The sequence below is a fragment of the Bubalus kerabau genome, chromosome 16, assembly GCF_029407905.1.
Source record: "Bubalus kerabau isolate K-KA32 ecotype Philippines breed swamp buffalo chromosome 16, PCC_UOA_SB_1v2, whole genome shotgun sequence".
NCBI lineage: Eukaryota > Metazoa > Chordata > Mammalia > Artiodactyla > Bovidae > Bubalus > Bubalus kerabau.
Window position 1 is genome coordinate 66,901,660 of NC_073639.1, and position 23,443 is coordinate 66,925,102.

Below are 23,443 nucleotides of genomic sequence, written 5' to 3' on the forward strand. Positions count from 1 at the left end.
CTGCGTCAAGCCAATAGGGACGCTCGGCGGGGGCGGGGTCGACGGGAGAAGGGCGGGGCTTAGGTACTAGGCGGCGGCGGCTGGCGTGGGGTTCCTTAGATGCGCCACGGCTTCGGTAGCGACCGCCTCTCTACGCGGGTGTGAGCTTCGCCAGCCCCTCCCCCAGGAGACCGTTGCAGTCGGCCAGCCCCTGCTCCTTGGTGAGAAACTCAGGGGGTTCCACTCTCCGGCTTCGTCCCCTGCAGGACTTCTCCCGCCTTCTGTTCGCGCGGCTCGTGCTTCCTGAGAAGTGGGGTGGGGGGCGTCGTCCCGGGGTGGCGTGGGGCGGGCGGAGTGGACCGGGGAAACTGCGCCTGCAGCCCATACTCCTAACTCCTCATCCTTTGCCTTGGCCTCGCCCCTCAGGCAACCATGTGTGACCGAAAGGCCGTAATCAAGAATGCCGATATGTCGGAGGAGATGCAACAGGACTCGGTGGAGTGTGCTACTCAGGCATTGGAAAAGTATAATATAGAGAAGGACATTGCGGCCCATATCAAGAAGGTGAGGACGGGGCGCGGGCGGGGGCTCGGGCAGTTTGCGCACTGTTGGGGCAAGTCACAACTTCCTTCCCCTCTATAATGCGTCCCCAGAGCGCTGGCAGAGATCCTTGGGGGCACGCAAGGTGGCGCGGTGTAGAGGTTTCCAGAAAAGGACGCAAATGAATTTTGCACTTCTCTTGAAGATCGGCCCCTCAGCGCCCGAAGTTTGTGTTTTTTTTTTTTTCCTTTTTTTTTTTTTTTTTTAAACCCAGCTCCACGGGGAAAGCGCCACCTAGCAACGGTTTCTAGGATCAGGGAGCAGCGGTTCCCCCTTCTGCATGATTGCTGCGCCCAGGATCTATCTGGGTGTTGGAGAGGGGGGAGCTGCGTGGGTGTTTCCAGCAGGGCCGGAGGGAGATCTTGCGAGCCTCCAGTGGGGAGTCAGTCGGCAGTTGAGGGAAAGTGGGTGGTGGTGGTTGGGGACTGGGTTGGGGGATTGGTAAATGACAGTCTGTAGAAAGCTGGCAGGTCTGCCAACTTCTCGAGCTGTGTTTTCTAGAAGGGAAAGAAACTGGCAGCCTAAGTCGTGGGAGGGTTCCAGTCGAGAATGAGAAGATGAAAGATTTCAGATGGAACAGAAATAAATACCTTTTCTGACAAAGGCAGCAACAGCAGTGCGTTTGTCTAGTCTATAAGAATGTACTCCTCTTAATCTGAAAGACGTTCCCACTGTGTACAATACAGTAGTAGCCAAATCTCGCCTAACTGGCCAGAGACTCGTAATACTTGTATAGAGAAAGATTTCAGAGAAAGACTAGCTTTGGCCCCTACCTAGAGCTACCTAGTGATGAAATTAACACAGGCATTCTAGTTCCTAGAGCTTCTGGGGGTGGGGAAAAATAGGGAAAAGTTGTTAGTGCAATTTGCTAGCCTTGAGGACTAGGTGGTAGGGTAGATTGGCACCATCAGGATAGATGGGGGAAGAGGGCTGTTGGCAGTAAAGATAAAATTTGCCCAGGTGGCTGTCAGGTTCTGCTTCCAGCTTGCTTTTTACAGGGACAGTGGAGCACCAAGTGTCTTGTCCTTTAAATTTTGATCTCCAGTGGTTTAGCTGCTTGCTCACTGAGGCTCTGTTCTTTTGGAAACCTTTTGTTTTCAACAGTACTAAAATGAGTTACAATGGCGGTATTTTGGGCTCAATACTGTTCTCTTGGATTTGAGGGTACATGTCATACACTAGGATAGCTTAGTTCTTTTAGAGATAAATACTAGAGGGTAAACTATAACTGATGTCACCTGCTGTCCCTGAATATTATAGAAGTTAGAAGGTGTAATTACCATGATAACAAAGCACTCTCAGAGGCTGCCCTTTCTGACTTTTACCTCCCCAGCCCCCATTCCCAGTTTAGCTCAGACTGCAAGTATGTTTGCATTAATGCACTATGTAGGCGATTTGGAGCTGGGGAACATTCTTTCATTTTAAGAATTTGCAGATGCCGAAGTTCCTCCTTTCTGCTCCTACGGGCTCTGTTTATCTAGGAGGCAAACTCTGACCTCAGGTTTAGCACTAAAATTCTGTGTTTTTTCTCCACCTCCTCCCCCCAGGAGTTTGACAAGAAGTACAACCCCACCTGGCACTGCATCGTGGGGAGGAACTTCGGTAGTTATGTGACACATGAAACCAAACACTTCATCTACTTCTACCTGGGCCAAGTGGCCATTCTCCTGTTCAAATCTGGTTAAAAGCATGGACTGTGCCACACACCCAGTGATCCATCCAAAAACAAGGACTGCAGCCTAAATTCCAAATACCAGAGACTTAAGTCTTCAGCCTTGCCTAAGGGAACACCTCCATCTTTGAACCTTTATTGTGTTTTGTACAGGGCATTCTCTGTACTAGTTTGTGGTTATAAAGCAATTAGTAAAACAGCTTACATTTGTATTTATTTTCTATTCCATACCTCTCTGCCCCATGTTTTTTCTCTTCAAAATTCATCCCTTTAAAGAAATAAATCTGTTGAAGTGTGCATCAATTACCGTTTGTTCAAATAATCTATTGAAGATGGCCTATTACTTGATCTTGGGTAGGTTGGTGGGGGTGATTCCTTGAAGTTTCTGTGGAATGTAACAGACTAGCCTGTTCAACACTCTGGAGTTTCATTCTTGCCCAGCCTGCTCCTGTTGTACGTGGAAGACTACTCAGAAGTGCATGTTGAGAAATGCATGGCAGAGAAACTCTTACTCCTAACCTGATAAATACATTCCTTAAGTGCTCCTTCTGTGGTAACTGCTATAGACTGTTCTAGGCCTTAGGCCTCAAGAGAAGATGAATGTGTCGTATAACTCCTTTAAGTTTTCTGTGGCTGTAAAATGGAAATAAGCTGGTGAGAAAGTTGGGCTAATGAGAAATTTGTTGGGCTCTAGACATTTACCCTCCCCTGCCTTGGCCAAAGTATACTCTAGAGATTAAAGGTGGTCTTAAAGGGAAAAAGCTTTTAAGCAGCAGTCCTCCATGTGATTCTAATAAAGTCTGCAGGAATTTAAACTTACAAGCCTGCTGTGCTGTGCTTTTTAACTAGCTGTGTTCACATGTGAGTTGAAGCTTTTCATTAAAAGGCCCAATTAAAGTTGTGGATAAGTAAAGTTTTCCTGCTATCAGTTTTAGGAAGACAGATCTCAATAAAAGCAAGTAAAGCAGACAGCTTTTGTAGATGAAATGATCCAGAGGCTAAAACAACCCACACCATCTTGGGAGACTGCAAGGAAGGTTCTGGCTTTTAGTTTTCCCTTGTTTTCAGTGTTTATATGAGGTAAAGCTCCTTTGTTTTAGACCTTGCAGCCAGGCTACAGCTACACAGAGGAAGTGATAGATCTGAATTGATCAATGACTCCATCTTAAGAATAGTATTAAGTCTAACATCTTTGGGAGACGTTTTCTTAATGAGAACTTGGGGTTTTGGAAGTTCTGATGAAGCTGAACAATGTTAGGGCTGGGAAAGTTTCAGGGTAGAAAGCAAAAAATTGTTTTAGGGTAATTAAAATGGGAGAAGAGTTTTTCCTGCTTTTTGCAGGAAAAGGATAAGGGAGGTACTGTGGAATAGGGGGCTGCAATTGGGGTGATTTAGGTTTGGATTTATGTGAACAGACTGAAAAGGTTCCTGTAATTAACCTTTCTTCTAGCTGCTTACGTTTGTGATCTGGCTATATTTGTTTGAAACCTGACAGGTATTCGGCCTCCAAAGCTGCATCCATCTTGTTGATTTTAGCTTCTTAGAAGCAGTCCAGCAAAGAGCCTAAAGCTGCTTTCAGGCCATAAACAGCTGGACAGTGGGAGTTCTAATTTGACCTGGCCCATATCACCAGAAAGTGACAGCTTTTAACTTTTTGTTTCTTGATTCAGATATGAGAATCACTGCCACTGATAGGACTGGGTTGATCGCCCATGAAGATTTTTCAGTGCCTGATCCTTGTTAATTTCAAGGCTCCAACTGGCTGAAAACAAAATCTACGCTGAAAGTTTTTCTAAGGTTTAGCATTGTATCACAAGTTCTTAGGTGCTGTTCTTTAAGACACTTGTATATAGACAGCTGTATCTGGAAGCGTTTCAATGACAGGGTAAGATCTTGTGAGTGAGGGTACATAAATGACCCCATCCGTGCTGGGGCAGGAGGGTAGCACATCTGAAGACATTTCAAATAGCCTTGTCTGAGGTCTCTGCAGGACCTCCCTGGTGGCTCAGCAGTAAAGAATCTCCCTGCCAATGCAGGAGATGTGGGTTCGATCCCTGCATCAGGAATATTCCTTGGAGAAGGAAATGGTAACCCACCCCAGTATTGCCTGGAAAATCCCATGGACAGAGGAGCCTGGTGGGCTACAGTCCATGGGGTCCCAAAGAGTTGGGCATAACTTTAATGACTCAACAGCAATAGCAAGGTCTCTGCAATTAAACTGCCAGCAACAACTCCCAGGTTCATTTCTGTAATTTCTTACCAGCCCTTTTCCCACCCCTACCCCCCTGCAAAAAAGAAAACCCTTAAATTTCATCCACACTGAAAATATTTATGGTTTGATTTTAACATCAAATATAGTGGACTATATTAAGGAGATAAGAGCTCTGCCCAGCTCTGCTGAGTACTGGAGGGGGCTTGGCTAGATAGTTACCAAACTTTTTTTTTTGGCTATAAGATCCTTTCTTCAAATGTATTCTGACAAGTTCTCAATTTTTTAGATGTGAAAGCAGAAGTCTGCTGGTACATTTATTCTTTCAACAAGGATTTGTCAAGTTGTTTTCTTCATGACTGGGAACTGAGGACACAATACTGGCTTTTGGTGGAAGAGTACTGAATGAATGATGAAGAAAATGTATTTCTTTCACCTCCCTCAAGAAGAAACTGACAAAATCCACGAAAATTGTAAACTCATTTAGTGTTTCAGTTGCACAGTTCTAGTTGTGATCCTTAGCCCTATACTTTGGGCCTTGGCTTTTGGCCCCAGACTTAGTCCTAGGCTGAAAGGTGAACTTGGGTATAGCTAGCAAGTTTTCTGGTTCAAATCATCATTGGATTCAAATGATTCATTATCCCTCTGGAAGGCAGCACTGGCAGAGAAACTACAAATACACTTCAAAATTGAGTTTTAGTGCTGGTTCTACCTTAACCACATACTGCACACCCAAGAAAAAATAGGACTTAAGCAAAAGTACAGACAAATAACTCTGGGAGAAGGCCTGAAGCAGCCCCTAAGGAAAGCTGCAGTCAAGTGACAGGAACTTGGTTCTTTCACTTTGAGATTGGTCACATCAGAACATGGGTCCAAGGCACATAGCCTCAAGCAGAGATGTCCTGCTGCTGGTCACACTAACTGGATTATCCTCCAGCTCCAGACTTCTGACAGGATGTGACTGGTTCACGCTTCAGAATCTTAAAGGAGTCAAAGTTTGAAACCAGAGTGAATGGCTACAATGCCTGATGTGAGATTTTCATAAGTCACCTTCTGAAAACCTGCATCTTCTATCATCTCCTTGAATTCCTCCTAAAACACAAAGAAAGATACAGCAGAAATTGCCTGGATTTCAACTGTGGGGCCTTGGGTTGTAAGCTATAGATTTTTTTGTACCTGAGATGGGAACTGTCGGATACTCTCTACAAGGTATTGGTAGGACTTCCAATCTCCTGCAATGACTTCTCCCAGGACAGGAATGACCTGGAAGCTATATACATCATAAAGCCTAAACAAAAAGGCAAAAGATTAAGATTAGAACATGACCGTTAATAAGCAAGAAGGTCTAAGCCTGGGATTATAAACTCAAAAATGCCTATAGGGGTCAAGCAAGTACCTGAAATAAGTGACCCAGTTGAGGGTGTGGTGACAGGCACAATTAGGAAGGTCCAGAAAAGTGGAGAAGGCAATGGCAACCCACTCCAGTACTCTTGCCTGGAAAATCCCATGGACGGAGGAGCCTGGTAGGCTGCAGTCCATGGGGTCGCTAAGAGTCAGACACGACTGAGCGACTTCACTTTCACTTTTCACTTTCATGCATTGGAGAAGACAATGGCAACCCACTCCAGTGTTCTTGCCTGGAGAATCCCAGGGACGGGGGAGCCTGGTGGGCTGCCGTCTATGGGGTCGCACAGAGTCAGACATGACTGAAGCGACTTAGCAGTAGCAGCAGAAAAGTTGGGAAGGGGCAGTTACTACCCAGCTCTGATTATTGCCATGTGGGAATATGGGCTTAACCAGGGTTGCCATATTCCTGATTTCTCAACTGAAGTTGGAAATCCAAATTTTTATGTAAAATTTCTCAATTTTAAAATACAGACATCTAAGTCAATTTTCTAAAGTAACCATGAGCCAAACAAAATACATATGCAGGCCCACTTGAGTCTCTCTGGTCACTGGTTTGAAACTCTTCTGGTCTAGGTGTTATCATTCAGAACTGGCTGAACACAGAGGTGGCACTGTCCCTCAGGGACTCAGGGACTCTGAGGTTCCTGCTTAAAGCTACTGGCTATTTTCTATTGATTTGGGGATGGGAAACCCTTGGCTGGATGGTGAAAATCAAGCCCTGTTAACAATACCAACCTGGATAGGAGGGGATTGTTTACTTGGCTGAACTCCAGACAGAGAAACCTTCCTCCTGGTTTCAGGACCCGGTGGGCTTCCTGTAGTGCCTGAGCAAGACAAGAACAATAGGACACACCCCTCATCAACCCTCACTCGTCTCTGGAAGGCTGAGGCGGCACTAGCTTCTGTGGGCGTTATAAAGCCTCCTTCCCACAGACCCTGTGTTCAATCTCAGTTGGGAAGCTGTAACAGCAGAACAAACCCAGTCTCCTAAATCTTTTAGCCATTCCGCTGCCCATGACTAGAGAAGGTTACCTGGAGTAATCTTCTCTAGTAACTGACTCAGATTGGGGTAGGGCAATTTTTGAATTACTTCTCAAAATCATGATGGCTATCCCTCTTTGATCCACCAATTTTCCTTCAAAGAGTCTATCTTACAGAAATGTTTCTACTGTGGAAGTGATGTGGGGTTATTCATTACAGCACGATTTGAACAGCCTAAGAGCAGAAGCATCTTAATCATCAATGAGAGACTGGTTATATTAGGGAATATATATACAAACGGAATCTATGCAGCTATTTAAAAAAGGAAGAGCCAGAGTTCTTTATGTGCAGACATGGAAAAGTTTGCAGATATATATATATATAATTGTTTTTGCAGGTATATTTTTAAGGGAAAAAAGCAATGGGCAAAATGTCTCATATGCTAATATTTTTATTAAAAAAAGAAAGGAAATGAATACACTTAATATGCCCAAGACATCTTTCCAAAGATACGCCACTCAGAAATTGGTGACCACAGAGGGAGGACCACTCAATGGTTAGCACACAAGGATGAAGATTTTTTAGGGATATATCCCTTTTGTGCTGCTTGAGCTTTGAATTTATTAAAATTTATTTTTTTTAATTTAAAAAGAACAATAAACTGGCTATAGACACAGGAAAAAATGAAATTAAAATACACCATAAACAACATCCCACCCAAAGCTGGCAACCAGGCAACTGGAGTCCACGTTACAGAAATGAAACTGGGGGCCTTGCCTGTCATCTTCAAATGTTTGGACAGAATGTTCAAGTAGAAATAAAAGAAGAGCTGCATCAAATTAAGGGCTGAACATTCCCTTCTTCCAACAGAGGATCCGTGAATCTAGCCACCTTCTGCCAAAATAGGGGCTGAGTGCCTTTTCCTGTGTCAGCCTTGGGAATTGCTCTCATCTGTGAACTCTGAGTCAGGAGGCTTCATAGAGAGAGAGGAAGCAGATGACATGAGAGAGCAAGACTGACGGGCTCGAAGATATGAATACCAACTCAAGCAACAAAGGCTTCTATAGGGATCTGCTCTGTGGTTTTGGTTTTTCTAATTTTGTGAGCAGGAAAATTGGCAATTAAAAGGATTAAGACCTCAGCCTGAAACATTCAACTCAGGAGCTGGGCCCTGAGAAGAATCTCTCCCTTTCCTCATTCACTGTGGAGCCACCCCCAGAGAGCTAATAGCCTGAGTCACGCCCGCAGATGCGGCCATGGTTACCTGATCAATGTGTGTGACGTTCCGGATCCCAAAGGCAATGGTGTAAACATCAAACTTGTTATCGTCGAAGGGCAGTTCTTCCGCATCTCCCAATATCCAGGCAAGTCCTGAAAGAGAAAAGCAGTTCTGGCCTCAGCCTGGACTGCTGTCTCCTCTGCACCCAGGGAACTGTCAAACCTGGGAAGGGGGTTGTGGGAACCCCTGAATTTGTAGTCAGCTGGACAGAAGTATGGGTACCCTGAACACCCTGTTGGTGGCTGTCTTCTGAACTGGGGGCAGTCTTGTGGCAATAAGCCCTAAACCTGTGGAATCTGATGCTAACTCTGGTAACTAGTGTTAGAACTGAATTGAATTGTTGGACAGCTGGCTGGTGCTGGAGAATTGGAGAACTGTACCAGAACACCTGATCTGGCTCTTGAGAAACCTATATGCAGGTCAGGAAGCAACAGTTAGAACTGGACATGGAACAACAGACTGGTTCCAAATAGGAAAAGGAGTTCGTCAAGGCTGTATATTGTCACCCTGCTTATTTAACCTCTATGCAGAGTACATCATGAGAAACACTGGGCTGGAAGAAGCACAAGCTGGAATCAAGATTGCCGGGAGAAATATCAATAACCTCAGATATGCAGATGACACCACCCTTATGGCAGAAAGTGAAGAGGAACTAAAAAGCGTCTTGATGAAAGTGAAAGTAGAGAGTGAAAAAGTTGGCTTAAAGCTCAACATTCAGAAAACGAAGATCATGGCATCCGGTCCCACCACTTCATGGGGAATAGATGGGGAAACAGTGGAAACAGTGTCAGACTTTATTTTTGGGGGCTCCAAAATCACTGCAGATGGTGACTGCAGCCATGAAATTAAAAGACACTTACTCCTTGGAAGGAAAGTTATGACCAACCTAGATAGTATATTCAAAAGCAGAGACATTACTTTGCCAACAAAGGTTCGTCTAGTCAAGGCTATGGTTTTTCCTGTGGTCATGTATGGATGTGAGAGGTGGACTGTGAAGAAAGCTGAGTGCTGAAGAATTGATGCTTTTGAACTGTGGTGTTGGAAAAGACTCTTGAGAGTCCCTTGGAGTGCAAGGAGATCCAACCAGTCCATTGTGAAGGAGATCAGCCCTGGGATTTCTTTGGAAGGAATGATGCTGAAGCTGAAACTCCAATACTTTGGCCACCTCATGCGAAGAGTTGACTCGTTGGAAAAGACTCTGATGCTGGGAAGGATTGGGGGCAGGAGGAGAAGGGGACAACAGAGGATGAGATGGGTGGATGGCATCACTGACTCGATGGACATGAGTTTGGGTAGACTCCGGGAGTTGGTGATGGACAGGGAGGCCTGGTGTGCTGCGATTCATGGGGTTGCAAAGAGTCAGACACGACTGAGCGACTGAACTGAACTGAACTGATGGTGCTGGGGGAACATCACACGTGCGGTATCTGAAGCGGTGTCAGAAAACGCACACCTGCTTTCTCCAGTGGATTCCTGGCCACCGTCTTCAGGGTGTCCTTCAGTCCTGAGAATTTGAAGTTTCTGGTGTTCTTGAAGTTTAGAAGAAAGTTTCCCCCAAGGTTCTCAGAGTAGACACTGGTTACTTAGTTATGCCTTACTACTAAGTCACTTCAGTCGTGTCCAACTCTGTGCGACCCCATGGACCGTAGCCCACCAGGCCCCGCCGTCCCTGGGATTCTCCAGGCAAGAACACTGGAGTGGCTTGCCATTTCCTTCTCCAATGCATGAAAGTGAAAAGTGAAAGGGAAGTTGCTCAGTCGTGTCCGACTCTTAGCGACCCCATGGACTGCAGCCTACCAGGCTCCTCCGTCCATGGGATTTTCCAGGCAAGAGTACTGGAGTGGGGTGCCATTGCCTTCTCCGTAGTTATGCCTTACTCTTAACCAATTTTTATCCAACTAGGTGTAAAGCACTGTGGTTACGAGCCCAGGTCCTGGTGTTGCCTGGGTTCTAATGCCAGCTTTCCCAATTATTAGCTATATAACCTTTTTCTTTTTTTAAATAATACAAGTTTTTGAATAGAGTTATTTTTTATTTTTGGCTGTGCTGGGTCTTCGTTGCTGTGTGGGCTTTTCTCTAGTTTCAGAGAGCAGGTGCTACTCTCTAGTTGTGGTGCATGGGCTTCTCACTGTGGTGGCTTCTCTTGTTGCGGAGCGCAAACTCTAGGCTCCTGGGCTTCAGTAGCTGCAGTGCATGGTTTCAGTAGCTGCAGCTCCTAGGCTTTAGAGCACAGGCTCAGCAGTTGTGGAGCATGGGCTTACCTGCTTCATGGCCTGTGGGATCTTCCCGTACCAAGGATCAAACTCATGTCTTCTGCACTGGTAGGCAGATTCTTTACCACTGAGCCACCAGGGAAGCCCCTAGCTATATAATTTTGGATAAACTACGTTGCCTCAGTTTCCTAATGTGTAAAGTGGAGTCAATAATAGTACCTACTTCAGATAGTCATTAGAATTTATTCTAAGTACATAATTTAGCATAGTTATATTGGTTCTACTGGACTCAAAGAGAAGCAGAGTGTCTTGACCCGAAGTCTGGTCATGAATTCAGAAAACACCCAAGGGAGCTGCCTATCAGGGTGGCTATATCCTCTGAGAATCCTGATTCAGCTTCAGTATTATTCGACATGCAGTGAATCAGACACGAAGTATGATTCAGTAGGGAGGCTTCATCAGTTCAGTTCAGTTCAGTCGCTCAGTCGTGTCTGACTCTTTGCGACCCCATGAATTGCAGCACGCCAGGCCTCCCTGTCCATCACCAACTCCCGGAGTCTACCCAAACTCATGTCCATCGAGTCAGTGATGCCATCCACCCATCTCATCCTCTGTTGTCCCCTTCTCCTCCTGCCCCCAATCCTTCCCAGCATCAGAGTCTTTTCCAACGAGTCAACTCTTCGCATGAGGTGGCCAAAGTATTGGAGTTTCAGCTTCAGCATCATTCCTTCCAAAGAAATCCCAGGGCTGATCTCCTTCACAATGGACTGGTTGGATCTCCTTGCATTCCAAGGGACTCTCAAGAGTCTTCTCCAACACCACAGTTCAAAAGCATCAATTCTTCGGCGCTCAGCTTTCTTCACAGTCCACCTCTCACATCCATACATGACTACTGGAAAAACCATAGCCTTGACTAGACGAACCTTTGTTGGCAAAGTAATGTCTCTGCTTTTCAATATGCTATCTAGGTTGGTCATAAATTTCCTTCCAAGGAGTAAGTGTCTTTTAATTTCATGGCTGCAGTCACCATCTGCAGTGATTTTGGAGCCCCCAAAAATAAAGTCTGACACTGTTTCCACTGTTTCCCCATCTATTCCCCATGAAGTGGTGGGACCGGATGCCATGATCTTCGTTTTCTGAATGTTGAGCTTTAAGCCAACTTTTTCACTCTCTACTTTCACTTTCATCTAGACGCTTTTTAGTTCCTCTTCACTTTCTGCCATAAGGGTGGTGTCATCTGCATATCTGAGGTTATTGATATTTCTCCCGGCAATCTTGATTCCAGCTTGTGCTTCTTCCAGCCCAGTGTTTCTCATGATGTACTCTGCATAGAAGTTAAATAAGCAGGGTGACAATATACAGCCTTGATGTACTCCTTTTCCTATTTAGAACCAGTCTGTTGTTCCATGTCCAGTTCTGTTGCTTCCTGACCTGCATATAAGTTTCTCAAGAGGCAGGTCAGGTGGTCTGGTATTCCCATCTCTTGAAGAATTTTCCACAGTTTATTGTGATCCACACAGTCAAAGGCTTTGGCATAGTCAATAAGCAGAAATAGATGTTTTTCTGGAACTCTCTTGCTTTTTTGATGATCCAGTGGATGTTGGCAATTTGATCTCTGGTTCATCTGCCTTTTCTAAAACCAGCTTGAACATCTGGAAGTTCACGGTTCACGTATTGCTGAAGCCTGGCTTGGAGAATTTTGAGCATTACTTTACTAGTGTGTGAGATGAGTGCAACTGTGCGGTAGTTTGAGCATTCTTTGGCATTGCCTTTCTTTGGGATTGGAATGAAAACTGACCTTTTCCAGTCCTGTGGCCACTGCTGAGTTTTCCAAATTTGCTGGCATGTTGAGTGCAGCACTTTCACAACATCATCTTTCAGGATTTGAAATAGCTCCACTGGAATTCCATCACCTCCACTAGCTTTGTTCGTAGTGATGCTTCCTAGGGTGCACTTGACTTCTCATTCCAGGATGTCTGGCTCTAGGTGAGTGATCACACCACTGTGATTATCTGGGTCATGAAGATCTTTTTTGTACAGTTCTTCTGTGTATTCTTGCCACCTCTTCTTAATATCTTCTGCTTCTGTTAGGTCCATACCATTCTCTCCTTTATAGTGCCCATCTTTGCATGAAATGTTCCTTTGGTACCTCTAGTTTTCTTGAAGAGATCTCTAGTCTTTCCCATTCTGTTGTTTTCCTCTATTTCTTTGCATTGATCTCTGAGGAAGGCTTTTTTATCTCTCCTTGCTATTCTTTGGAACTCTGCATTCAGATGCTTATATGTTTCCTTTTCTCCTTTGCTTTTCGCTTCTCTTCTTTTCATAGCTATTTGTAAGGCCTCCTCAGACTTCATAGGAGGTTTCATAGAGGAAGGTAAATGGAAATAATCTTCCTGTGAGGCACACTAACAGTATTTAACAAGAGCCTCAGCAATGAGCATGCCCTCTAACATAGCCATTTGATTTTTCGGAGGAAATTTTTCAGAGAAAGACATTAACAACATTATCATCAAAGCTACTGCTTACTAAGCCCATGATGACGAGGTCTATGTAATCACTTTACATACATTAGCTTCTACAGGCCCTCTGCAGTGAGAATGCAGAGTCCTAACCACTGGACCACTGGAATTCCCAGGAATTTTTCTTTTTAAGACTTATTTTTTTTTAATGTGGACCATTTTTAAAGTCTTTATTGAATTTGGTTACAATATTCGTTGTGTTTTATGCTTTGGTTTTTTTGACTGTGAGGGGCATGAAGGAATCTTAGCTCCCTGACCATGGATCGAACTCCTACCTCCTGCATTGGAAGGCAATGTGTTAACCCTGGAGTACCAGGGAAGTCCCCAGAAATTTTCAATAACATGGAAAAATCTCATGATACAATGCTAAATTAAACAAAGCAGAATACTAAATTATATCTCCAAGATGTTGTCAATATTATTAAAAGGAAATGATTAGGAAAAAGCTAGGGAGCAAATATACTAAAATACTGAGGGTCATCTCTGGATGATGGAACTATGGTTAATATTTACCTCTTCATAATGTAACTTTTCAAATGTTTGATTTCTAACATCCCAAATTTTCCCAAATATATCACATTTATAACCCATCAAATCTTTTTAAGGTTTCTGCCCTCCAAGCTTCTACTTTGGGAGGAAGTGCTGAATGTAAATACAACATATCATTGTGCTACACACAAAAATGCCTTTCTACATTAACATTTATAGTTATTAAATAATTTCTAGGATCCTTCTATTTAGTTTCAAATTTATTTTGGCATGATATGTGTTGCAAAGGCATTATTATTGGAGACTGGTACCTGGTAACTCAGCTGGTAAAGAATTTGCCTGCAATGCAGGAGACCCTGATTCAATTCCTGGGTTGGGAAGATCCCCTGGAGAAGGGAAAGGCTACCCACTCCAGTATTCTGGCCTGGAGAATTCCAAGGACTCCATGGGGTTGCAAAGAGTCGGACATGACTGAGGGACTTTCCTTTCACTTTCAAAGCAAGGATGAAAAATAAAACCAAACTCTGCAGCACCTAATGATTCCTACACAGGTGGATCTGTCTTGGCTGTTAGGAGAGCCTGAAAGGCAAGCTATGCTATGGCAGAGATGATTCCAGAAGTGGAACATTACCCATCATTTCCATCTTTGTTCTCCACTCTTCGCGGCTGAGCACCAGAGAGAAGGGAAACACGTTTCTCAGTAGGAGTAACACAGTGCCTTTGTCTAGAAACACTAGTGACTGTCGGCCTTCTGATCAGTGCTGATGGTTAACAAAAGAGCCCTTCATCTGGGGGGCCGAGTGGGCTGCAGTTCGTCTAGGCAGCTCGTTCTGGGGGTGGAAGTAGGAGGAGGAAGAATTAAGCTAAAACAACCATAGCCACTCGTGGTGGGGAGGTGGTGGGAGAGGAGAGAAGTGCTGATGTTGACCCGAGGGACTTGGGTTCTTTGTTGGGTACCACTGCCTCTCACTGGGGCTGCCTGCAGTGCTCGGCCAGTGTGGAAGAGGGCAGTACAGTGGCTCTGAAAAGCTGGGTAAACATGCTGCAGCTGCCAGATCAGTACGTCTACTGGGGCAAAATACTGGGGGCAAAAGTATTTCAAAATATAAAAAGAGAAAGCCAAATGTAAAACGTGTATCTTTAAGCTAGAGCAGAAACTGTCCATTTGGGAGCTGCAGCAGCTGCCTGGAGATAGCCAGTCACTTTCCCCTTGGCTGAAGAGCAGACCATGCGAGGGAAGTTTGAAGAGTACCATTTATGGGTGATTCTTCAACAGCATCAGCTGCGCCCTCTGAGAAACCCATGCTGAAATAGAGATAGGAGGGCAAAGTTTTCTTTTCTGGCGGGGGGGTGGGTTGGTTGGGGGGTGAGGGGAGATACCCGGAAAAAAAATAAAAAGAAGAGGAAGCAAGGATGTGTGTGGGAAGAGCCATGAGACCTTGACGCAGATCTGAGAAAGCCCCAGCCAACCCAACAGGGGGTTCTGGAACAAAGACTGCTTGTGAAGAGAGCCCCACGTGGCATATGTTCAGGCCTGGGCGCCCCATGGATCCTTGGTCACTGGCTGGGTGCCACCAGGTTGGAAAGCTGAGGCAGAGCTTAGTTTTGGGAGGGGGATGAAATGGCTCAAGAATAGGGTGTTGGGGTCATCAGAGAGCTGCTGGGAATTGAAAGCCAAACTTCTGTCTCAGGGTCCAAGAGCTGAGACCCAAAGAGTCAGTCCACATTTCGGATCTGCCATTTAAACTGCATGACTTGAATAAGATACTTAACCTCTTTGGGTCTGGGTTGTCTCCCCTGTCACTTGAGGTTGGTAACTGGTTGCTGAAATAACTTATGCAATAGTACACATGTGTATCTATAAGTTTCTGAAATCTGGAAAAGCAAGCACTTCAGCATTGTACACATTCCATTTATAAACATCTCCTCCAGGTCCACTTTCTGCAGGACTTACCAGCTTTGTATCCTTGAGCACGGGCTTTCTGTTTTCCAATCTTTAGCATCTCCTTGTTGATGTCACAGACCATGACACGAGAACCACCCAAGGAATCCTCTTCATTCTGGTACTTTCTGGCAATTTCTTCCCAGGATACATTTTGTTGGGCCCTTAGCTGCCTCTTCTGCTTTCTCTGATGCTGCGCCTGAACATAATTAAGGAACCGGAATGCAATGTCACCTGTGGGAAGCCAACAGAAGGAAAGATCAAACACAAACACAACTGCAGCATTTCTTAAACCCAAAAGGAGCAGCAAAGATACAGGGGTTGAGGAGTGTATGAAAACCGAAAGGCTGTATTCACTTCAATAGTTCATTTTGTTGTTAACAGCAATTTTTTAACTGCTAAGATTCTTTAAATAAAAAACCTTTAAAAACTGCATATGTAATGCATGGACACATTCTTACTCTAAAAGGCTCAATACTTAAATATATAGAATAAAACATGAAAGTTGCCATCTCCACACTCTCCAGACATGACAAGTGGGAAGAACTGAGTGTACTGCTTCCTAGTCTTTTTCTAATAATTTTTGTGACAGTAACATGAAGGTACACTCACAAGCAACAACTCACTGCCCCACCACTTCCCATAACCAGCTCAGCTCCCCACAGACCATCTTTCCCAATCCCTTTAGCGGTTTCTTCTGTTGGTTACAGCTATTTCTTTACTCACAAAATTGATAAAGCTATCCTGCCCCCATCTCTGCTTGCCTCTGTCCTCCCAATATATTTATATCACTTTTAATAGTTCCTCACAGATACCTATGTAACCTACAGTAATAAACTAATCTATATTTTCTTTTTTTTTAATTTTTAGGGGTACAGTTGATTTATAGTGTTTCAGGTATATAGCAAGACGACTCAGTTACACATATATTTTCATTTTCAGAGTCTTTTCCATTATGGCTTATTACAAGATATTGACTATAGTTCCTTGTGCTATATAGTAGGTCCCTGTTGCTTATTTTATATGTAGTAGTATATATCTGGAGAAGACAATGGCACCCCACTCCAGTACTCTTGCCTGGAAAATCCCATGGGCAGAGGAGCCTGGTGGGCTGCAGTCCATGGGGTCGCTAAGAGTCAGACACGACTGAGCGACTTCACTTTCACTTTTCACTTTCATGCATTGGAGAAGGAAATGGCAAGCCACTCCAGTGTTCTTGCCTGGAGAATCCCAGGGACGGGGGAGCCTGGTGGGCTGTCATCTCTGGGGTCGCACAGAGTTGGACACGACTGAAGCGACTTAGCAGCAGTATATATCTATTAATCCCATTCCAAGTTTATCCCTCCTACCTTGTTTTATTATTCCATCAACTATAGATAGTATCTTTTGACTCCTTTCAACCTTCCATTATATATATATGTGTGTGTGTTTCTGTGTGTGTGTATGTTCTGCCAAGCCTGATAACATTGTATTTGTTCTATAGCTCTAAGTTTTCTGTGCTTTGTTGATGGTTTGAGTTTAAAAGCAGAAGATCAAGTGTTTACATTATTGTGACCATGTCGTAAATATTGTTTAGGCAAAGCCAGTGCTTTCAGGATCATATTTCCCTTTTTATAATGCTGTTTCCTTGTCTTTGTTTTCTTCTTTGTTTATTTCTTGTAAGAAATACAGCCTTAGGTTTTCCATTTTCTCCATCCAATTGGGTATTCTTCAGTCACTTTCCTATAAATTTAAATATAATTATATGTACTCACATGAAACAACTTAAAAACATAAATGAGGGTTATATTATATCCATTGTATATAACTTTTCTTTTCCTTCCCACTTAATATGTCCTTGATATACTGTTCCATCAGTATTCATAGGCTTTTCTCATTCTTTTAAATAGCTACCTAATATTAATATTTTATAGTATTGATGTATCTTAAAGTCATTTTTCACTGAGGTAGAAATAGGTTACTTCCAACTTTTCACTATTACTAAAAATTATGTAGTGTGAGCATATTTGTTACTGTATGTTTTAAATGTCTTTTTAAATGTATGGGCTTACTTTTTAATTGCATTTTCTACACGGGCAGTTGTTGGCATGTGGTAATGCTACTGGCTGGGACGCACTGGAGGTGGTGGCAGCTCTGACTGAAACTTTTCTGCGGCTGGATCTCTGTGCAGGGTTGGTTTTTTTTTTTTCAGATTAAATGTCTAGAATTGGAATTGTGGGATCCTAGACTAAAAAGCACTTTAGATTTTGATAGATTCTGCTAATGTCCTCTACCTCACTTTCCTCTGTGCTTCCTTTTGGGGAGAGGACCACACCAACAAAGCCAAACATAAACATGGACATTATTCTATTGCAATTTATTATTATATATTATTCTATTAGTATAGATTATTACATTATTACATTATATGACATTTTTCTCTCCAAATGCCTAGTGTGCACCAGGAAACAAAGGACCATGCATAAATAAAAAGAGGCTTTTTTTTTTCCAATAAAAAAGCTTTCGATATCTGATATGATAGTACATTAGGCAGAAAAGGCTGCCTTGAAAACTTATATGATAAAAGCCCCTCCCTTCCTCAGCAAAGAAAGATGGCAAGTGGGCTAAAGGTTAAACAGAAAGCAACAATAGTTGTTTAGATGGGGAAAGGACACTGGAGGAAAAAAATTGGTCAGTTTACTTTGTAATCCTCTGAATTTTAGAAAAATGACAGGCACAAAGTTGATATTCTCTGTTTTTGATTGGCATTCAGTAGGGCTTCCCTCGTGGCTTAGTGGTAAAGAATCCACCTGCCACTGCAGCAGACAAGAGTTCACTTCCTGATCCTGGAAGATCCCACATGCTGTGGAGCAACTAAGCCACAACTATTGAGCCCATGCTGTAGAGCCAGGGAGCCGCAACTGCTGAGCCCACGCGCTACAGCTACCGAAGTCTGTGCACCCTAGAGCCTGTGCTCTGCAACAAGAGAAGCCACCACAGTGAGAAGTCCACGCCCACAGCTAGAGAGTAGCCCCTGCTCGCTACAATTAAAGAAAAGCCTGAGCTTCAGTGAAGACCCAGCACAGCCTAAATAAATAAAACTAAAACAAGAAAAAAGGAAAGAGTAAATCTTTCTGAGAAGTGTATTGATTTTCAATCACCATGTTCAGCCTAATAGAAGGTGAGCTAGCTCATTACAACAACAGAAACTAGTTTTTATGAAAAGAGTTCAGTGTTACCCAAGGAGACCAAACTGGACATTACCTGTGCCTCCAGCAACATCCAGAAGCTGGGTCCCAGGAAACGGGCGCATCTTCCAGAGCAGCAAATCCTTCCAAACACGATGGATACCAAGACTCATCATATCATTCATCACATCATACTTCTTGGCCACACTTTCAAACACCTGATAGACTTGACATGAGAGAAATACAACATGACTGGGCTACTAATAATATTAGCCTGGAAAAGTCCTAAATGTAAGAAAGTTCCCCGTTCCCCCCATAAAATTAACTATCTGCAAGGTAGAGCCAAGTCATAATGGTTGATGCCCAAATCTGCATGTTACCGCTTTTAAAAAAAGGCTTAACTAGGGACTTCCCTGGTGGTCTAGTGGCTAGGACTCCACACTCCCAATGCAGGGCACCCTTGTTTGATCCATGATTGGGGAACTACATCCCACATGCCACAACTAAGAGTTTGCATACCACAAGGAAGACAAAAGATCCTGCCCACCACAACTAAGACCCAGTGTATCCAAATAAATAAAGAATTTAAAATGGCTTAAACTGCTTCAAGTAAGAAATAAGTCAACCTCTTTTCTGTTATCTTAGCTTCACATAGGACCATTACCTTGCAATAATGCCATGCACATACTTAGTAGTAAATCGCTTTCTTTTTTGGCCATACTGCATGGCTTGCGGGATCTTAGTTCCCTAAACAAGGATCAGCCCCAAGCTGAGTCCTAACCACTGGACCGCCAGGGAGTTCCCCAGTTTCCAGGGACGCTGAGGCTCAACCCACTGAGTATAAGCCCTTCTTGCTTTATGTGGTTCTAATATGCAAGAATTTCAGTTATTGTGGTTTAGTTCAATAACACCAGTCCTCTAGCAACATCATTCAAATGCAATGGTATATTAACTGTGAGTAGTTGCATAAAGTACGAATCTTGCTATTAGTCCTTCAGTCCACAAATCATGCATAAATAAGAGATATGCATCACGATCAGAAACCAATTAGGTCACTTCTCTCACAGTCTGTAGGGGGTTGGTCACTATACATCCCTTATTCACATGCAGACAGCAAAGCATGTAGCTGTTTTACCTTCTGATCTCAGTTGTGAATCTCTGTAGCATTTTACAAAACTAGATAACTGAAAGAGGAAACTGGGCTACAAAAATGAAAGTGCAACAAAATAATGAAAAGGGATAACCTTAGAGGTGAAATGGAATGTCAATGGAATCATAGGAGAAACATGACCATGGGGATGTTGATACTGCCACCCCAGACATTTTGGAATTGCAGCCACAGGAACTTTGGGAAGATGAACTTATGGAGTTTACTATCATTTTACCTGGCTCCACTTATTTCACCCCACGACCAGTTATCAAGCTCCTAATGTGCATCAAATGTTGAGAACACAGTTATGAACGAGTCTTAACTTTTTGGGGATTCACAATGAAATGTGTTAATTTAAATTTGATATTCAAGGAATTATAGTAGAGCTATGTATTTAGTAAGGTTGAGGTGGAAGGTAATACAATATACTAGCCTATAAGAGGATCAAAAATTTAATTGTAGGCTCTTTTTGTTATTTCCTGGGTGACTACAGGCCAAGTTAAGGGACCTCTCAGAGCCTCACCTTATCTATCTGTAATGTGAGCATAATACCTTTCTCATTACAAATGGTACAGCTGGAATTTTAAAACAGGTCTTTTCCTTTCCCAAGTCTTACGGTGAAAACAAAGAAAGTGCTGAACAATATCTAACACTTATTGAGCAATTATGAAATGCCAGGTATTATTCAAACTTTAGTGTATGAAGTAATATAATCTTCACAAGAACTCTATGAAAGAAATTACTATCTTCCCTATCTGGCAAATTTGGAAGCTGAGGCACATATGAATAGAAAATAGTCTCCTTCTTTCTTTCTATAAAAGACGGCCTATCCCTTTAGCAAGAGATTAACAATATGGGCTCAGTAGTCAGACCGAACTAGGTTGAAAGAGCAGTGCCTCCACTAACTACGTTAAACTGGGCAAGGTTTTGCTTAACCTTTAAGTCTCTATTTCCTCATGAGTAAGATGGAATAACAATACTCACCATCAGGAAGTTGAAATGAGAATTGTAAATAATGTCTGCACACTGCCTGGCACATCATAAATGCTCAATTGATGGGGTTCTGTGATAATTACTTGAAAAGAGAAGGCTCTAAGTTTGGCAGAGACAGACTAAGGGTACTCCTTGGAGGTCAGGACTGCACAAGTTAATGCATCAGAGGCGCGTGCGTGCGTGCTAAGTGGCTTGAAGCAGTCGTGTCCGCCTGCCAGGCTCCTCTGCCCACAGGGATTCTCCAGACAATAATACTGGAGTGGGTTCCCTTGCCCTCCTCCAGGGGATCTTCCCGACCCAGTGGATTCTTTACCACTAGCGCCACCTGGGAAGCCCCTCAGCGGAGCTCACAGGACGTTAAATCAATCCTTGGTTTGGGCAGAAGAAACTAGACCATAGACGGTCAGATCCTCCCCATTCACCCTCTCACCCCTTTTACCTTTGCCCCCCTTCTCCTCTTCCGACACAGTCTCAAACCCAAAGTGCGTTTCGGTTGCCTCCTTCTCTTGGGACAAGAGCCGTGCACCGAGGGGGCCCCTGGGCAAGGAGCTACGAAGCCCGGGGAGCCTGCAGCCCGACACTGCCCGCGACCACCCACGGCCGCAGAAGCTCCATAGAGCCCAGCTCCTGGGGGCTGCCATCTTGACAGTCGGGTGACCGCTGTCAGACAGGACGTAGCGTAGCATCGCTAGATGGCTGACGGCGGCCGACCGGAGACATTATTAGCTGAACGCGTCTTGAAACCTGATGCTAAGTAGCTCTGCAGGATCTCTGGGATCCTGAGGCTTTTTAGTCTTTGAGTACGCGAAATCCCTTTCTCTCTGTCTTCAAATTAAATATAGAATTCACAAGGAATCAACGGACCTTAGGGAGAGCCCCAGTCACTTCAGATACCAGGTCTCTGAATCCTGCCAATCTGTAGTGTGTGTTAGTGTCGCTCAGTCGTGTTTGACCCTGCGATCCCACGGACTGTAGTCTGCCGGGCTCCTCTAGGATGGAATTCTCTAGGCGAGAATACTGGAGTGGGTAGCCATTCCCTTGTCTAGGGGATCTTCCCAATCCAGGGATCAAACCCCCATCTCTTACATGTCCGGATCGAATCCGCGTCTCTTGAGTCTCCTGTATTACAGGCGGATTCTTTACCATCTGAGCCATCAGGGAATCTCATCAGTAGATTAGTAGATTAGTACTACTAATCGGTAGTATTAACTCTGGAGATACCAAGTAGCTCCCTTTTTCCGGTGCTGAAGAGGGCAAAAGGAGCTTTTGAATCAGTAAATGATACGGGGCATGGATTCTAGGAATCTTTTTGATCGAAATTCTCTGGTGATTTGTATGAGAGGGGTGTGCAGAATAATCTTGAGAAATTTATGCTAGATTACTCTGAATGATAGATGTAGGAAAGACAGTTCTCTGGTCTTTCCATCTTATGAACCTAGGAAGTTCATAAATGGGAAGGAAAACTCTGGTATGTATTTAACTTACTTTTATTTATTTACTTTTTGGCTACGCCCTGCAGCACGCAGGATCTTAGTTCCTGGACCGGGGATCCAATCTGTGCCACCTGCAATAGAAGCTGGATTCTTAACCACTGGACCACCAGGGAAGTCCTTCTGGTATCTATCTATTTAGTAAGTCACAACCAAGCACCATTCAGCCTGTCTCCTACTATCACAAAGCTACATTTCTAGCTCCAGCTGGTACAGAATGAGTGCTTTACTTTAACCTCAGACTTTCCCTTTATTTTCTATGGAAAGGGTAACGTAGACCATCTTGCGGAAAAGAGGATGGAGGTGGTGTTTTATTTGGATTTCTGTGTGTTTTTGCTTTACTTCTCTGTAAATATATGTTTCCTGTAAATGTTTCACAAGGAGAAAGTGCCAAGGCCCCTAAGAAACTACTTTGAAAGTGGAAAATCTTTTCTTGGCTTAATGTAGTCTAACAGATGGACACCCACTGCTTTATTTGGGAAGAACTGCACGGGGCTTTCTCCCTTTTTCTCACTTTTAAGAGTACTAGAAGAAAGAAATGATTTACTCATGTCATCAGAGTTCCCACATCTTTGTTAAAGAAAATAAAAAATCACCCAGGAAACTTAGTGTATCTTCCAAATCTAGTCATACATAAAAATGGACTTTTAGGATTTTCTAGACTTAATTTGATGCATTATGTAGCCATTCTCTCATTTCAGTATGATTTTTGGGGGAAAAAACTGGAAAAGTAAAAACAAGATAAGGACTGGTGGAGGGCATTTAAGAAACGTTAAAAAAATATGAGATTAGTATCTAATTTCTTTTATCCCAGCTAAAACTGTTAAGTTCAAGAAATTGACTTCTATATACTTAATATTTTTTATAACATATAATGATTAAGAAGCCCCAAAGGGCCTAGTTAGGAGATGTCTAGGATTTTGTCTGTTTATTAATTTGTTCATGTATGACTGCTGAAATTCCACTCATCTTTCTACGCTCAGCTTAACTAACATCAGCTCTGGGGAAGCCCTCCTTTACTCCTCCTACCTTTTTGTACTTCTCTCCTTCAGGCCTCTCCTCTGGTCAGCATTTTGTGTTAACTTTATTATAGTCCTTATCACATTCTCCCATTAGTGTATTTTGGAATTCTTTGTTCTCAGCACAGTGCCTGGCATATAATAGGTTTCTAACTAGCGAAGGTTAACCTTATTTACTGTTATAAGAATTATTTATCTTTTTCACAGTGTTTTTCTGTGATCCTTTGAATCTAAAAATGCTATGGTTGGAAGGAATCATTTATAATGTTTCAGAGTATGGGTGGGTGTCATATGATTTCTAAAATACATATGTAATTTTCTAAGTCTCAATGTC

General features: G+C 43.4%; 2 protein-coding genes across 3 annotated transcripts; one reads left to right on the top strand and one right to left on the bottom strand.

Moving 5' to 3' along the window:
* The first annotated feature begins 51 nt into the window (after positions 1-51).
* Positions 52-2,554, top strand: DYNLL1 (dynein light chain LC8-type 1). Its single transcript, XM_055550629.1, has 3 exons — positions 52-200; positions 406-543; positions 2,127-2,554. Exons 2-3 carry the CDS (start codon positions 412-414, stop codon positions 2,262-2,264), a joined length of 270 nt encoding a protein of 89 aa, XP_055406604.1. The 5' UTR covers positions 52-200; positions 406-411; the 3' UTR covers positions 2,265-2,554.
* On the bottom strand, positions 2,272-21,812 carry COQ5 (coenzyme Q5, methyltransferase). Of its 2 annotated transcripts, none has more exons than XM_055550623.1 (7): positions 21,687-21,812; positions 18,534-18,683; positions 15,303-15,524; positions 8,113-8,219; positions 6,603-6,691; positions 5,637-5,748; positions 2,272-5,552 (listed from the first exon to the last, which is right to left on the bottom strand). In XM_055550623.1, exons 1-7 carry the CDS (start codon positions 21,766-21,768, stop codon positions 5,451-5,453), a joined length of 864 nt encoding a protein of 287 aa, XP_055406598.1. In that variant the 5' UTR covers positions 21,769-21,812; the 3' UTR covers positions 2,272-5,450. The 2 variants fall into 2 exon arrangements, with proteins under 2 accessions (XP_055406598.1, XP_055406597.1); XM_055550622.1 differs by lacking the exon at positions 21,687-21,812 and adding an exon at positions 21,040-21,286.
* Between the last annotated feature and the right edge of the window lie 1,631 nt (positions 21,813-23,443).

Excerpts from the sequence above, each read along its gene's own strand:
- DYNLL1 (XM_055550629.1), top strand. The coding sequence starts at position 412 with ATGTGTGACCGAAAGGCCGTAATCAAGAATGCCGATATGTCGGAGGAG. Across the intron at positions 544-2,126 it reads TTGCGGCCCATATCAAGAAG|GAGTTTGACAAGAAGTACAA; the intron begins GTGAGGACGGGG and ends TCCTCCCCCCAG.
- COQ5 (XM_055550622.1), bottom strand. The coding sequence starts at position 21,286 with ATGCTACGCTACGTCCTGTCTGACAGCGGTCACCCGACTGTCAAGATG. Across the intron at positions 15,525-18,533 it reads GGATGTTGCTGGAGGCACAG|GTGACATTGCATTCCGGTTC; the intron begins GTAATGTCCAGT and ends GGCTTCCCACAG. Across the intron at positions 6,692-8,112 it reads ACGTCACACACATTGATCAG|GCACTACAGGAAGCCCACCG; the intron begins GTAACCATGGCC and ends TGTCTTGCTCAG.